The 16,391-nt window shown below is 38.3% G+C and overlaps 1 protein-coding gene across 3 annotated transcripts; it reads right to left on the reverse strand.

Moving 5' to 3' along the window:
* Window positions 1-604: 604 nt before the first annotated feature.
* On the reverse strand, window positions 605-15,570 carry LOC103185557 (troponin T, cardiac muscle isoforms). 3 transcript variants are annotated; one of them, XM_007904147.2, is made up of 16 exons: window positions 15,431-15,570; window positions 12,450-12,497; window positions 12,325-12,335; window positions 12,187-12,207; window positions 11,626-11,649; window positions 10,454-10,492; window positions 9,395-9,412; window positions 7,923-7,944; window positions 7,555-7,615; window positions 7,040-7,156; window positions 5,663-5,740; window positions 5,270-5,383; window positions 4,486-4,598; window positions 3,832-3,922; window positions 2,701-2,741; window positions 605-1,033 (listed from the first exon to the last, which is right to left on the reverse strand). In XM_007904147.2, exons 2-16 carry the CDS (start codon window positions 12,482-12,484, stop codon window positions 982-984), a joined length of 837 nt encoding a protein of 278 aa, XP_007902338.1. In that variant the 5' UTR covers window positions 12,485-12,497; window positions 15,431-15,570; the 3' UTR covers window positions 605-981. The 3 variants fall into 3 exon arrangements, with proteins under 3 accessions (XP_007902338.1, XP_007902337.1, XP_007902339.1); XM_007904146.2 differs by having other exon boundaries at window positions 11,626-11,652; XM_007904148.2 differs by lacking the exon at window positions 11,626-11,649.
* Between the last annotated feature and the right edge of the window lie 821 nt (window positions 15,571-16,391).

The following is a 16,391-nucleotide window of genomic DNA, read 5'->3' on the forward strand; positions in this document are numbered from 1 at the left end:
ATTGCTATATATGTTGCCTGTTTTTATACTGTTTTCATATTCCAAATCCCTGACTATTCAGCGCCTTGGGACGTCCTCCCGATGTGAAAAGCGCAATACAAATGTCATTTTATATTGTATTGTATTGTCGGTTCATACATGCAAGTTACTGACTGACAGGAACACAGTTTACTTGAACCAGGTAAATGATTGAAGTAAACGGCACACTATTCTTCTTGACGATTTATTTCTGAGTCGAGGTCAATCTGGGTACCAGAAAAAATATTAAGTGATTCAAGTTATCTGTATATTTCATACAACTCAAAAGGTTTTACATCTGTAAGGAGTTCTGACCTTCCTTGTGAATTACTCTTGGAGTTGAATTATTTACCATTTGAGCTGCAGACCATTCCTGGAAATAAAGGGCTCTTTAAAAAGAGCACACCAAAATAACACTGTTTTTGAATTTATGAATGAGATGATTTAATCTTCACAGTAATTGACAGTTTTTTTGCGTTCATTGAAATACTTTAACATGCGATCATATGCCACGTTTCGCCCACAAAATATACAGTCAATTCACTTCACGGTATATTCTGTGAACCGCTTTGAGACATCTCGAAGACATGATAAGGCGCTTAATCAAATGCAAGGATTATTATTATATGAAATGCACAATATGGGTATATGGCAAACTGCCTACAATGCATTCATTTTTTCAGCAAAAAAAACAGACATTGCCACTGTGCAACATCAACTGATGGAGACTAGAAATATTCATTTGAACTAAACTAGAGAGATTAGGGTTGGGTTAATTTGTCACTTAAAATGTTAGCAAACGGTTTGTGATAATGGCATTTTCAGTCGTTTTAGATTTTAGTAATTTGTTCTGGAAATTTGGTTGATGTTTGAGAGGAAGATGTCTCAGATGACAGCAGAAGATGACACTCTCCTCGTTCTTCTACCCATTCCATCGATCCAGGATCTGTCTCGTTCCATTAATTACTTCCAGCGACCAGCCACCTTAGTCTTCCCTCGAGTTCCTTTTGCGCTTCTGTAGATTTGAAAGCAGAAACATCATTCACAAAAATACTGTTACAGAACATTTTAATCACCTTTTATTTCATAACTATTGTCACTACCTGTGCCAAAGTCTGCACATCTGATACAAGCAATAAAACCAATGTACCCATTTCTATTATCCTGGGAGACATTTTTATATGGTGAAGATTTACAGTTTGGGTTTCAGTCTTACCACCAGGAATGATTGAATGGAATGAGCATAACTGACCAGGAAAATATCACTACAAAAGCGCCACCTCGTGGTCTAACCCTCACTTAAACATTTTTTAAACACCAAATAATTAAGGATGCTTCTTACTGATACCAACTACAGATAATGGCCAACTTCCACATGTACAGGACGACATGCAGATCTACTGCTCCACTTCATTTGATTCCAGTTCGCCGATGTTCTGATTACCTGCTTACCAGCTATCAAGGCCCGGGTAATGCTTAATTTCTCACAACTCAACATAAGACAAGACAGAAACCATCCTCTTTGGCTCCGTCTCTTCATTTCTGGTTCACACCTTCACAACCCTCCTGGTCTATTTGCCAAACTTGCCAAACCAATGTTTGCGGGAGGCTGCTGTGTGCAATTGGCTGCCATGTTTTGCCCACAACATATTCAGTCAATTCACTTTACAATGGATTCAGTGAAGCACTTTGAGACGCCTCAATGGAAGGATTATTATTATTAGCGTCTGGTTTGATCCTTGGCTCTCCTTTCTTCGTATTTGGGCCCTGACCAAAATCATCTTTTTCACCTGCAGCACATTGCTCTCCTCCGCCCAATCTCACGCAAAATGCAATCAGAATCCTCTTTCGCACCTTTCTAAGCTCCCAACTCAATTTGCACTCCTCACTGATCCGTAGTTTCACCATTCACAAACTCCATCTTATTCAAAGCCCCATTGCCCACATTCTCACCCACACCAAACTCCACAAACTCCACTGTCTCCCAATCGATTGATTTCATGGTTCTCACACTCATCGATAAATCCCTTCACACTCCAGCACCTCCTTATCTCTGAGCTTCTCCTACCTCACTCTGTTGCTCAGCTCTCCGCTCGACAAACACACTCCACATTTCCCTTCCTCTCTGCTTCACCACTTGAGGCTGAGGCTTCAGCAATTACACCCCTCATCTCTGGAACTCTCACCCTCTATCTTTCTATCTTGACCTCTGTCTATCTATCTGCCTTTAAATTCCACCTCAAAACCATCTTTCTTCAACCATGTTTACAGTCACCTGTCCCCTCCCCTACCTGCCTTGCTCAAAGCAGATTCATACAGTGTAAGGATTCATTTTGTCCGACATGAGTGATTAAGTGGTGGGAAACAAATTCATTATTTCCTCCTGGAAAATGGGGAGAATGTTGTCTGTAGAAAGAAGGAAGTCTGCGTTGAATAGTGGAAATGTGGGAGTGAGTTTCAATTCGATTATCGTTGGGGTTTGGAGTATACATGATTTGGGCAACAGAGTGGATTGGGTAAATTCCACAATACACTAGGTTTTGTATGGTCTGTGGAATCAACAGACTCAATGGAACACATGGTCACTTCTCTTTTAATTGATGTATTAAACTAGATTAATATTTGTATCACCACGAATAGACTCTTTAAAATGGAATGAACTGCCAAAGGTTAAATACTCACAATTTTTGGTGATCTGACACTCGAGTACGAAGCACATTAATCTGTAAACACATATAGCAGTTTTGTTTAGGGAAGAAAAACAAGTAATAGAACAATGATCTATTTCAAGTCCAGTTGATGGACAAAGATCGAACTTTCATCTCCTGCTTTTGCCACCTTGATAGGGTGTTGTTGCTCTCAATAGAAACCACAGAGTGAGAGAGTGAGTGAGGGAGGGACCTTTCCTTTATACCCAAAACCAAATGGGACTGCCAAATTAGGAAGCCAAAGGAAATTTCGGTTAGACAGATCTTATGTATGACTCTCCCATTTGTTCATCAATTCGAAGCTGCAGCAGGATGTCCTCCCGACGTGAAAGGGGTAATACAAATGTAATTTTGTATTGTATTGTTGGGTCCAATTCAACAAAATTGGGTTCTGTTGTACCTTTTTTGTACGCTAGTGGAGTCCTGTAGCTCAGTGGTTAGAGCACTCGCTTTGCAAGTGAGAGACCTGAGTTCAATTCCAGGCAGAGGGCGAAACCTTGGGCAAGTTTCCTTACTCCACACAGAGCCTAATAATAATCCCTCCAAAACCCAAAACAATAATAAATTGGTCATTTTCAATGGGACATTGCTGTGCGCAATTGGCTGCCAAGTTCGCCCACAAATATACAGTCAATTCACTTTACGGTGTGTTCTGTGAAGCGCTTTGGGACGTCCTCCCGACGTGAAAAGCGCTATATCAAATGCAAGGATTATTATTATTATTATAGATTCTGCCCTTTTTGGTTGCCCATTCAAGTACCATTCAATAGATCAGTAGATGGTGAGATCACCTGTTTGCAGGCCTCCATAATTAAGCACACCTTTTTACAATTCATAGTCCATTTAACTCATTTGAATGAAATACTGATTTCACCAAAGAAAAAGTTGAATTCTGGCAACAGGAAAGCACAGACTCCCCCGAGACATGTTCTTCAATCAATTTAAAGTTGACGAAATCCTCTTAACAATGTAAATGTTAATATGCAATGAAATGTGCCATATGAAAATACATTTCCGTTTCCGTGACATTGTTTAACAGAGCACACTTAATTGGAGGATATCATTAGAGGATTTACCATGTGAACACACACAAAAGTCTACTTACTTCATATCTCTGTCTTTTCAGTTTCTCAGACAGGTCAAACTTCTCTCCTTCCAGCAGCAACAACCAATCTGCTAGCTCCTGGGCCTTATCCCTGTACACAATAGGGATAATATATTATATCATTTTCTCACAGATTTGCAAGTGCGAAAAAACTTAAATCACTACACAGTGTGGCTCAGTTATACTAATGATTGTAACATCAGCTGGGAGAAACTAAATCTTAAAGCGAACCTTTTCTTGTTGTTTCCTTTTCAAAGGAAACGTGAGAAAAGGCCATTAAGCCCAGCAAATCGTACTTTGAATAACACCAATGCTTTTGCCTCTGTTATACTGTTTTGTTGATTATTCCAAACACTGAATAAATATATTTTCTCTATCTTCAGTTTACTTTTCACTAACATACCTTTATGTCCCCTACTCTACTTACTTTGTTTGCCTTAAGAAATAGTCTTGTTTACCTAATTGTTAGCATTAAATATTTTATAAACTTTGCTAATGCTCTACCTTACTATTTGTTTCTAACCTGGAGAGCCCTTTTATAAAGGCACATTGTCAAGGTTACTATACTATTGATACCCTAAATATCTAATAGCATTCTAAGGCTAACCACCAAAAATCATAATGATGACAACCGGTTTACTTGCGTGAACTTACTTGAGCTTGTCATCACTGAGGTTCTCAATATTGAAAGGTTTACGTCTGTCTGCCAGAATCTTCCTTTTCTTTTCTCTCTCGGTTTGTTTCTTCCCACCTTTGCGGGTCTCATTCTGTAAGACAAAAAATTGGACATTGAGTCAAAATCACACCCCGGCATCTGATCAGCTAACAAGATTCAAAGAACCTTCTTTCAAAATTCCAAATAAATCCCTGAAACCAATAGCAATGTTAAATTCTTATCACAACATACTATAACGTTGTGTGCTATCCATAACAAACTATGTTAAATTCTTGTCACATATCATCTTACAAATTTGTGAAGTGCTTTGAGACATCTCCAAAACATGATAAGGCACTGTATCAAATGCAAGGATTATTATCATTATCCATAATATACTATGTTAAATTCTTATCGCATATCATCTCATATTATCCATAACAGACTATGTTAAAATTGTATAGCTGCGTGCCATGCATGCAAAATTCACATTTATTTAGTGGAACTAGGAGGCACTAAATAGAATCATAGAATATTACAACACAGAAAGAGGCCATTTGGTCCATCATGCCTGTGACAGCTCTTTGGAAGAGCTGCCCAATCAGTCCCACGCATCTGCTCTTTCCCCATACCCCTGCATTTTTTTCCTTTTCATGTACCTATCTAATTCCCATTTGAAAGTGGTTACTGAATCTGTTTCCACCAGCCTTTCAGGCAGTGCATTCCAGACTGTAATAAATATTAAACGCGGCTACACAGAATGTTTCAACGATAGCAACGTACCTTCTGCATATAACCTCCATAGTGTAGGGACATGTTGGAGAGAACTTTCTTCTTCTTGGCATCTTCTTCGACCTTCTTCCGAACTTCCTCATCTTCCTTTCTTGCCTTTTCCTCCTAGGGAATACATTTGTTTTAAAAAGACAATCAGTTTTCTGAAGTGTTCTCAGATTACGCAAGGTACCAGGTGATGCACTTGTTGAGGTACTTCACTGGTTGAACCACTTTGTCCTCTCAGATGTCGATGACAACAGTGGAGTTCGTGATACAGAGCAGTGTCGGTCTGCTGACAAAGGAGGTCATTGTTCAACAGAGAGTGATCATTCACATAACGGATTTATCCATTGGGGCGGGAGAGATGTAAAGATGTATTTGCTTTCAATAAAAATAACTCACGGCCACTCGATTCAGCCGCTCTTTTTCCTTTTCTGCTCGAATTCGCTGCTGATCAGATCTTTCCGCTCTACGCTTTTCCTGTAAGCAAACATCATTTTTATTTGAAAATGTCCACAAAGGCATCAAATGAAAACAACTAAGTAAAAGGCTCGTTATATCCAAATCATTCGATTTATACACGTAAATTGAATATGATATCCTACTTGAGGGTTTTTATAACTTTAAGCCTTTCCCTATTCTGTTCTAAAGCAAATAGCTTTCTTATTTATATATATTGCCTTTGTGGCTCCCCGGTAAAAAGGATTTGGATTATTCTCAATCCTTTTTTTAATGTAAAAGATAAAAAAAACATAAATTTCGCCCACAAAATATTCAGTATATTCTGTGAAGTGCTTTGAGACATTTCAACGACGCGATTAGGTGCCATGTCAAATGCAATGATTATTATGAAATGCTCATTAAATGCATGTACATCGCCAGACTACGGCACTACCTCACCCCTCACGCTGATGAAACTCTGGTCCACGCCTTTATCACCTCAAGGCTGGACTATGGGAACTCTCTCCTCTCCGGCCTTCCCGGCCCTCCCTCCACACTGCAGGTCATTCAGAACTCTGCAGCTCGAGTACTGTCCCGCACCAGACACCGCGACCACATCACTCCCACCCTCGCTCACCTCCACTGGCTCCCCATCCCCCAGAGGATTGATTTCAAGATCCTCATCCTCACCTACAAGGCCATTCACGGCCTCGCTCTCTCCTACCTCTCCGACCTACTATCCCCCTACCTACCTGCCCGTACCCTCCGTTCCTCTGGCTCCGGTCTGCTCCACACCCCCGCCCCAACCGCCCTACCATCGGTGGTCGGGCCTTCAGCCTCTCAGCCCGAGGCTCTGGAACTCCATCCCCCAGTGCCTTCGCCGCCTCCTCCCTTTCCTCCTTCAAAGCCGGTCTCAAGACCTTTCTCTTTGACCGAGCCTTCAGCTCCCCTCTCGACTCTCTTCCCCCTCCTCGCTCCCTCCCTTCCCACCCCTCACCCTGACCATTTCCCCCCCAATGCTCGGGTCCTGACCCAACTGTCCAGCGCCTTGGGACGTCCTTCCAATGTGAAAGGCGCTCTATAAATGAAATCTTGTTGTTGTTGTTGTTGTTGATGTACAGCATTTACAACATTTATTTAAGAAGAACTTTATTTAGGATCTATCTTTTTTGACCATGTTTTGGCCATCTTCCTCCACACACGCACACCCTCCCTCACCCAGCTCAGGCTCACCATCAGCTATCTTAAGCGCTCTGAGACATTCTCCTGACCTGATATGTTCAATACAATCAAATGTATGTTGTTGTTATCATATAGATTTTGACAATAGAAACTTACAATTCTGTCTTTTAAAGCAACCAGTTCCTCTTCTTCCTTTTTCCTCTTCTCAAAGTGAGCTTCAATCAGGGTCTGGAGCTCAAGCAGGTCCTTTTCCATACGTTTTCTATGAATGTCCTGGGGGGGAAATGGTTTTAGATGATGAATATTATTTTTTGCCCACAAAATACACAGTCAATTCACTTTACATTATATTCTGTGAAGGGCTTTGAGACACCTCAAGGATGTGATAAGGCGTTATATCAATTGCAAGGATTCTATTATTATTATTATGGTCAAAAGAGTCAAGATTAATGACATGTTTCTACATAAAAGTAGGCAGTTTTTATATGCCACAAAATAAATTCCTAATTATACATTATTTCCCCTTCCTAGCTCAAGTACCGATACAATATTTAAACCAAAATATAAATCAAATTACAGGATCTTTGAAACAATATGTTTACTTGTATAAGTATTATCAATATAAAATGCTAACTATGTTATCGTGTCACAAGAAAGAAAACAACACTTGCATCAAAGTCAACTTTGTCGCCATCGGGAATTTTGGGAGCTACAAGATTTTGCATGAATAACCTGAAAGAACAAGATACAATTAAATCTGAACTTCATTTCTCCATGTAAAGAGTATATGGAACTCATGAATAAAAGATCAAGGTCATCCAAGTTAGTCTATTTGTACATCCCATGTCACTGCGTGTGAACAGGATACTCCAGAAATGAAGCATTATGTCGTATGAAATAAATATTTAATACACTTAGAGTTCCTGGGCCTTGCATTCAGCTGAGGTATGTTACCCTTATAAAAATAGTTTGGACAAAATACTTTAGCGTAACTTAGCTATACAAATGCAACTTGCTGTTGTTCTCGTTTGAGACTTACTTCTGTTTGGGCTTTGCCTCTTCTGTAAAAGGAAACAATAATCAAATGATATATTAATAAACTCATGATACTAAAACAATATTATACACAGTTTCAATGCTTAGAAATTGCTACGAGACATGTACCAAGCTAATGGCTGTTATATTAATACCGATATATATTATTTTACAAAATATTTTAATGTTTAGTATTTTAAAAATATGTTTAATGCAAGCTTTGAGGTAGCCTCCCAATTTGAAAGGCGCTGCTGTATATCAAATGTAAAGATAATTTATTTATTTATCTCCCCAACACATACAAATTTTTGAAGATAGTGAAGTTAGGATACAGACTATTCCAAATATTCACTCAATAGTTGTTTAAACAAGGTTAGTATAGCTCAATTTGATGTACCGTCAATGCTTTCAAGATGTAATATCTTATTTGAATACTATGCTAATAAATCTCTTTATCACCAAAATACACAGATTTGTATCAATAATAATAATAATAATCCTTGCATTTGATATAGCGCTTTTCACGTCGGGAGGACGTCCCAAAGCGCTTCACAGAACACACTGTAAAGTGAATTGACTGTATATTTGTGGGCGAATGCGGCAGCCAATTGCGCACAGCAATGTCCCACAAACAGTCGTAGATTGAAAATGACCAATTTATTATTGTTTTTGGTTTTGGAGGGATTATTATTAGGTGTGTGGAGTAAGGATACTTGCTCAAGGTTTCGCCCTGCGTGCTCATCCATGTTTTAGACATAAATAATAAATACACATTCTAATTCTAATTGGTTGTGTTTATTTACAATGATCTATAGATTTGCATTTTGAAAAGATGTTTAATGTTTGCATTGCAAGGATGCATTCAAATGCAAAGATTATGTATTTGCCCTCGGTGCTATTGTCTTTTGTTGAGTTGCACAAGATACATTTCAGTATCAGGATTATTTATTTGAAATCTCATCGGTCACTAATGGGGAAACATTCTGCTGAGCTTTATGCATTGTGCATTTGGCTCTTTGTGATTGTACATGGAAATCCCATCAGTGGCTGACATTAAACCTTAGGCAAGTTTCCTTACTCCACATGCCGCTGTTCACCTTGCAGTAAGTAGGAACCCGGTTGTCAGTCGATTGGCAGATCGCTTTCCAGGCAGGTAATAACCCCTCCAAAAATATAATAATAATAATTTGGTCACTCAATCCACGACTGTTTGTGGAACACTGCTGCGTGCAATTGGCTGCCGATTTTCGCCCTCAAAATATACAGTCACTCCACTTTACAATATATTCCGTGAAGCGCTTTGAGATGTCTCAATGACAGGCTAAGGCGCTACATCAAATGAAAGGAATAATATTACCATGTGTGCACCGCTAACTGGAAAATTTTCCTGAGAATTAAGTATTGCTCAAAGAAGCCNAAAAAAATCCTTAACAGACATTCCATGGGATTATAAAAAAATATAAAATTAGTACATACCCTCTTCTGTTTCTCCTGCTGTGAGAGGATAGAAAAAAAAAGTCAGGGAGCAGACAAGAACCAAAATACATCCAAAATTAACAATTATGGAGCTGACATTCCTCTTTTTGTGAAGACTTGGAAGAGAAACGGGTTTTCCAAGAACGTTAGAGAAAAGCTTTTGATGCTTTGGGATGTCCTCCAGATATAAAAGGTGTTATATAAATATAAACTACATTGCATTGTATAAAGAAATTACATAGTTTTTTATGATAAACAGAACTCTGCCGCTTATATCTTCAGCTGTGAGGGAAAAGAACAAGAATAATACACAGCTGGTTCCACAAACACCAACTAATTTTAAATCTTTTAAGTTAAAAAAAGAGAAAAAAATACCAATTGTGAGAATGATACCAGACTTGGGAATGCAAAAAGAAAATGAGTTAATGATTGTGCAAAAAAAAAAGTAATATTTGCAGCCAGAAACCAATTTAAAAGTAGAAATATCAAGATCTCTTGCATGCACTCAAAGAGAGGCAGTAGATCTGTAAACAAGAGAGACAGAGCAGCAGAAGCAAGTAACAGACATCGATCTATTTAACTCATTTATCAGATATGTTATACTTGAAGGCTTGTCCATTGATAAGGAATTCGAGCTTAGATTTTACCGTATACAGATGCATTGATTTGAGTGTTCAGAAATAGCCTAGAAAAGGCATAGCATAATGTTTGACTTGATATATTCGCCCACAAAATATAGTCACTCCACTTTACAGTATATTCTGTGAAGCGCTTTGAGACGTCTCAAAGACATGATAAGGTGCTATATCAAATGCAAGGATTATTTATTATTATTTATTTGTATTGCTGAGAGCAAAGCCCACTCAATCAAGTATTTACTGGATTTCGTTATTTTAGGACTGAATTTTGAAATTTTGAATTTTGAAAAAAAATTGGGCATTAAACACAAGAGTAACCTGTGCTCGGAAAAATGGATCGATTCTGCAATGTTATGACAGCTCCGGGGAATAGATGGCAATGCACCAAAGGTGTTAGCTGCGGATTGACAAAGGACTGTACCTTCTTGACTTGGTTGATCAGTCTGAAGAGGAGCAGATTCTGCTCATACCAATCGAATAACAGAGAGAAAAAAAAAGGTCAGTCTGGTTGGCATAAAAGATGATGTCCGCTTTGCCCGCTGTGGGTTTTTTTCACACTAAGAACAAATTAGTGATACTCTGCGATTGAGAAAAGGGATGAATATTAGGAAAATGCGCACTAAATAGCTCAATAATGCTTGTTATCCAGGGAATAGATAACCACTGAAGAAATTTATGGAATTCTCTACCCCAAAGGGCTGTAGATGCTCAGTCCTTGAACATATTCAAGACTGAGATTGATAGATTTCTTGTGGATAAAGGGATTAAGGGATATGGGGATAAGGCGGGTAGGTGGAGTTAGAATAGATCAGCCATGATCTTATTGAATGGCGGGGCAGGCTAGGAGGGGCCGAATGGCCTATTCCTGCTCCTAATTCTTATGTTCTTATATGTTCTAAATACAAAACATCTAAAACCAATAAGTCAATATTCTTTCCCGCGCCACCCCCTATTACCCACTGCCTCCGCTCGACTGGCTCTGGCCTCCTGCTTCTCCCTCGTGCCCTCCGCTCCACCATCAGTGGCCGTGCTTTGAGCCACTATCCTGGAATACTCTTCCTCTATCACTCCACCTTTCTCCTTCCTTCCCCATCTTCAGGTTACACCTGAAGACTTTCCTCTTTGGTGACCTCCCCCTCTCCTTGGCTGTTAAGTGCTCTGGGACGCTACCCTGTGTGAGGGGCGCTATATAAACACAAGTTGTTGTTGTCATTTAAAAGCCACAAAAACAAGAGTTAAACAATTGCTGATGAGGCTCATCTACTGTTACTTTTGGGAAAAGTATTCAAAACTAAAACAGTAGGAATGTCTCACTCGATCTTATTGATCTTATTATCTTATTGGGTTGTGTTATGAAAATATTTTCATGTGAAGATTAGATTTTTTTCTAAACTTTGAGACAAAGCAACTATTTAAATGATGATTAAACGTAAAAGGAGGAGTTAAAAGGAAACAAACAGGCAGGTTATGGGATACTATAGATAAACAATGCACAGTTTGTAAAATGGAACCAAAATATAATAAAGAAAAACTTGTGATAGGTGCAAAATTGGTGACTATGTTAAAATATCTGTTCAAAGTTCAGCTTCATACCTTCTGTTTCAGCTTCGGGCTCTTCTGCTTTGAAGAATTTCAAACAGAAATGTAAATGTAAAAGAATCATTTAAAGCTTCTGATTTTCCTTAGAAAATGAGCGTAAGTCTGGTTTAAGAAGAGTGAGAGGCAAAACTGGCACATGGTTTCAAAACAGTGAACGGAATAAAAAGAATGGCTGGAAAAGGGCATTTTTTCAAATGCAAAATACTTCTTTATAAACTGAAGCAGCTACATGATAAACTTTGGTATGAAGAATAATGTGTTGATTGCTGGGTTGGGCAACCATTTGATTCACTAATCTGACACCATTAAATCAATGCTATTAGGATTCAATTCATTTCTGAGGAGTAGACTCTACCCGAAGAGTAGATAGAGAGGAGTTTGGGATATGAACATTTATGGAAAGAAATGTCAATTGCGCCTTGAAACCAGGCACACAAAATGCATGAATTACTGTAACGTTTTTATCATCATCATCACGTCTTCCTTTCAATTTGGTATAGTTTATTATTCCGTGTTAAAAATATTGAATACGTTAGAAAAATGTATATTTTGTACCTTCCTCAGCTGGTGGTTCCTCTGTGTAGGAGAAATAATGAAGAGAAAATGAGGATGAAGAAAAAACAAAATATTCGTCCAGGAATATTTTTGAAAAAAAAACACTTGAAAAAACAAGCATCGATAATCCTCTCTTACCTTCTTGCTCCCTGCAAGCAAAAGCAAATATGCAGATGGTGAATTATAATTATTAAACCAAGATTGGTTAAGGAATCATAGTTTTGCAGCTAAACATTAAATGTGCATTGTCAATTAAAACTTACTCTATATCCTCTGCGATCTCTTCAGTATCTGCCATTTTTACCCAATACCTATTAAAAATAAACACATGTAAAGTTTCAATTCATTTTTATTTGTTCCAACAAAAATACGTGACATAATTAATGTTTGATGTATTGAGATGTTCAAATTGTTAGCAAAAGATCCCCAACATGGGAAAATCATAATCTTCAATAAGCAATTCAAAGCCCTAAATGGATTCTCTCACAACCAGCATGACAGAAAATAAGGAAAGATTTTGGAGCAAGTTGTTCTGCTGAACATACACGAAAAGAGGCACAAGGTCGGTTTAATAGGTTACTATAATAAGGAATGATTCCATTGATTTCTCCTTGTTCGATAAAAGGGATAGTGTCCTTTTCTGGGCTGCTTTGAGGTCATTGATTTGGTAACCACATAAGGTGGTCGGTCTATCACTAAATATAGCAGTCTTTTTGTTACTTATTTATAATGGGAAATCACCATTATAATAAGGTGACTGGATTTCCATCTATAGCTATTGCCATGCATCAGAACTCAATGGCTGTGCATTGTGTGTGAAGGCACTTCTAAATGGGGAACTGGTGACCTTTCCTTCTCCTGTCTGCTGAAGGTTTCTGCACGCTCCACATTCTAACAATCGTTTCAATTGATGGCAATGAGAAGAATATTACTTTATATTTTAAGACCAACAAAATCACGATTCTAATGAGCGGTCACACTCCCCCTCCCTCCACCCCCCCCTCACCCTTATTTCTCTGCGCGAAGCTTTAACTCTGAGATATTACAATTTCTTCAGGACTTTAATCAATATTTATTTCAACTGACAAAGGGTTAGAAACATGTCAGGTAAAATGTGAGCTGCGTCTAGATGATAATAATAGTCTTTACAGTCAGTAAAGTGCCTGTCACTATATCAGGATAGTGGTATAGTGGAAAGTGGAATGACTTTGATTCATGAGTGATTTGCTGTATTTATTTGTTTTGGAGGTCAGTATGCATCAGATTCCCAGCTGACCAAACAAAAATAGTATTTAAGACTGCCCAAAATTGGGCAAATTATTGAATTCAGTCTTAAATTTTAAACCTTTTGTCTGCAGTTCTTAAATAAATTTGCAGAAAAAACAGCTTCAAAATTAAGATTGCATCAAAGAAATTACCAGACTGTTTGTTCTGTTAATGGAGTAAATTTACCCTGAATAAATTGTAAAGAGAGAAACAGAACAAGGCACACGTTTAACTTATTTGAAAGAAGATTCTTTGAATTGTGATCAACGTAAGTTATTTTACACTATCAATACATTTAATGAGCAATAATTTGACACCAAGTTATTTAATCAACGCCTCTAATTTCAGCCTTGTGATTCCTCTATCCTGTATCTATATTATCTAATGTGGTAAACACTGGTCGTGCGAGAAGTCAGGGACGATAGAGATACCGGACACAGCTTAGTCCATCAATTGGCTGGAGCTTTCTGTTCCTGTTGTCAGCTGAGTCCTTGTAAGTCTTATTTCAACACATGCTTTGTTGTACACTTCTCATGAGGTGCTATGAATTCAACTTTAGTGTAAATTTGGAGACAAATATATAGCATGGAAACCTAAGCATTATTAACCCAGAAGGAGGTGCATTTCAACATGTTTTAAGACATCCTCTTTAATAATCCTACTTTACAGTTCTTTTCTAATCCAAAAATGAGTACATCTAAAGCATTTCAAGTCATACGCATCTTAACAGAGATAGACACCTAAACAGGTGGTCTAACTACTGGTGCCAATACAATGCCCCCAGACACCAAATGATCATAACAATGTGACATCTATGCAATGAGTGCACGTTAGTAACTTAAAGGGGGGCTGGGAGAGATAGTTCCTACAATAAATGTAAGGACTTGATATGAAATATACAGATTATTATGTGGATTTAATGAAATAGGCCATACAGGTTTTCAAAAGCGTAAGTCTACATGTGATATTGTTTCATGTATATGAATGAAAATACTAATATGAAAGAAAACAAGAATAGAATAATTACAGACAAATATATCCCTGGTGGCGTGAGTGAGTGAGTGAGTGAGTGAGTGAGTGAGTGAGTGAGTGAGTGAGTGAGTGAGTGAGTGAGTGAGTGAGTGAGTGAGTGAGATATTGAGACAGTGAGTGAGTGAGTGAGTGTTAATTAATAAATCTCATTCATCGACACTCTTGAGTGTAATATCAAGTGATGTTGCATCCTCTAATTGTTGATCATCTATATAAATCACCACAGCCACATCCCTGGAATACAAGATAATAAAAAATATATAAATTGCACACAAGAATTTGGCGTGCGTAAGATCTTGTTTTTTACGGTGATAATTTTTAAAATACTTTTGGGGGCTGGTTGGTTAGATAGGTTAGGGAAAGGCACAAATTGATATTTTCTTTACTCACTAAAAGCGATGGAAATGAAATTGTGCATGTATGAATGATGCCTTTGCACTCCATATGAATATTGAACGATAATGAAGTACGACTATGTTATGGAAAGGCATTTCAACCCAGATATCACTATAGGATAATAGCGATAATGATCTCCCAGTTTTTTTTCATTGGGAGGAAAAACCACTGAAAAAAGTCATAATCTAATTATCTTATTTTGATTTATTTTGCATACAAATCACAGAAGCCCCAATAAACTATCAACAGCTGAATGGTCAAATACATGAGGATATGTTCAAGCTGTAGGTTTCTAACCATAAATGCTTTCAATATGACTTTGATAAACATTTGAGTCAATGAGGTATTGTATAACAAAATATAACAGTTTTTTTTACAGGGCCATCAAAATACCAATTTGTGCCTTTCAGTCGTTTGTTTTTGGTCTGCTTTCCACCCTATGCAAGATTCCAACTTGATTATAATTATTATTATAAATTGAAGTCAAAAGGATTAACTCCACACCGAAAAAGAAAGAAGGCAAATTGTGAAGCTGTGAAGTTGTTCTTACCTGGGACTGGGAGTAGAATTAAGAGTTGCTGTGTGTGACTGTTGTGGCTGTCGGTGTCTGCTGTACAATTTCAGCTAACACTTGGAGCACATTAAACTTGTCTCGTTTCTCTATTGGTCAAGAAAGACCTCCCCTCTCCCCCCCACTCACCCCCCCATGCAGGATTAAAACACGGGCCGGGGCCATTTGATTGACAGACAAAAGCTCTTGTGGTTTTCGGAATTAATCAGAATATTTTTCATGTTATTAATAATTTAGAGGACAACACGGCTGAGCAAGCTCTGATTTATTTATATTACGTGTGAGGCCCTGCTGTTATCAGTCATCTGGAAGGGGAGGTGGGTGGCAGCAACGTTGAAACACACAGGCCGAGATGACAGGTACCCATGCCTGAACTGTCACCACGGAGTCAGACAATTTGGCCATCATTCAGATCATTCCACGAGCATTGTCAGATACCCAGCCTTTAAATAGCACCGAAAAATAGTGTGAAAAGTTGCTCAAACGATAGAATGTGCAATGCAAACAAAAAAAGAATTGACATGAGGGTTATGACATTTGGGTATCATTCCCCTTCACAGTTGAGGAAACATGTTCAGCAGAATGATCTGAGTTGGTATTCTGGGTGTCAAGAGAGCTTCCAAAGACAGGCGTTGTGTTTATATTAACCTCATTAAGTTTGTAAACCATTTCAATTGATTTTCAACCTCTAAATCTTCGAACCTTGTAACTTTCTCTGGGTTGTCAGTTTGGCTCAGTTTCACCTCTGAGTCACAACTGCTGCGGATCAGAAGGTCAAACCACCTTCACCTTACAGTCGAAGGCTAACCCTCCAACCCAGTACAAGGGGAGTGCAGCATTGTTAGATAAGTCAATAGATATTCAATCAGGAAACATTTTGTTGGCAGACCAAAGTTGGCCCCCACTGCTCTAGTAGGAAGTTGGTTGGCTGTATCTGTGC

This window comes from Callorhinchus milii, unplaced genomic scaffold (genome assembly GCF_018977255.1).
Source record: "Callorhinchus milii isolate IMCB2004 unplaced genomic scaffold, IMCB_Cmil_1.0 Scaffold5, whole genome shotgun sequence".
Classification (NCBI taxonomy): Eukaryota; Metazoa; Chordata; class Chondrichthyes; order Chimaeriformes; family Callorhinchidae; genus Callorhinchus; species Callorhinchus milii.

Excerpts from the sequence above, each read along its gene's own strand:
- LOC103185557 (XM_007904146.2), bottom strand. The coding sequence starts at position 12,484 with ATGGCAGATACTGAAGAGATCGCAGAGGATATAGA. Across the intron at positions 11,653-12,186 it reads GGAACCACCAGCTGAGGAAG|CAGAAGAGCCCGAAGCTGAA; the intron begins GTACAAAATATA and ends AATTCTTCAAAG. Across the intron at positions 7,616-7,922 it reads GAGGCAAAGCCCAAACAGAA|GTTATTCATGCAAAATCTTG; the intron begins GTAAGTCTCAAA and ends TTGTTCTTTCAG.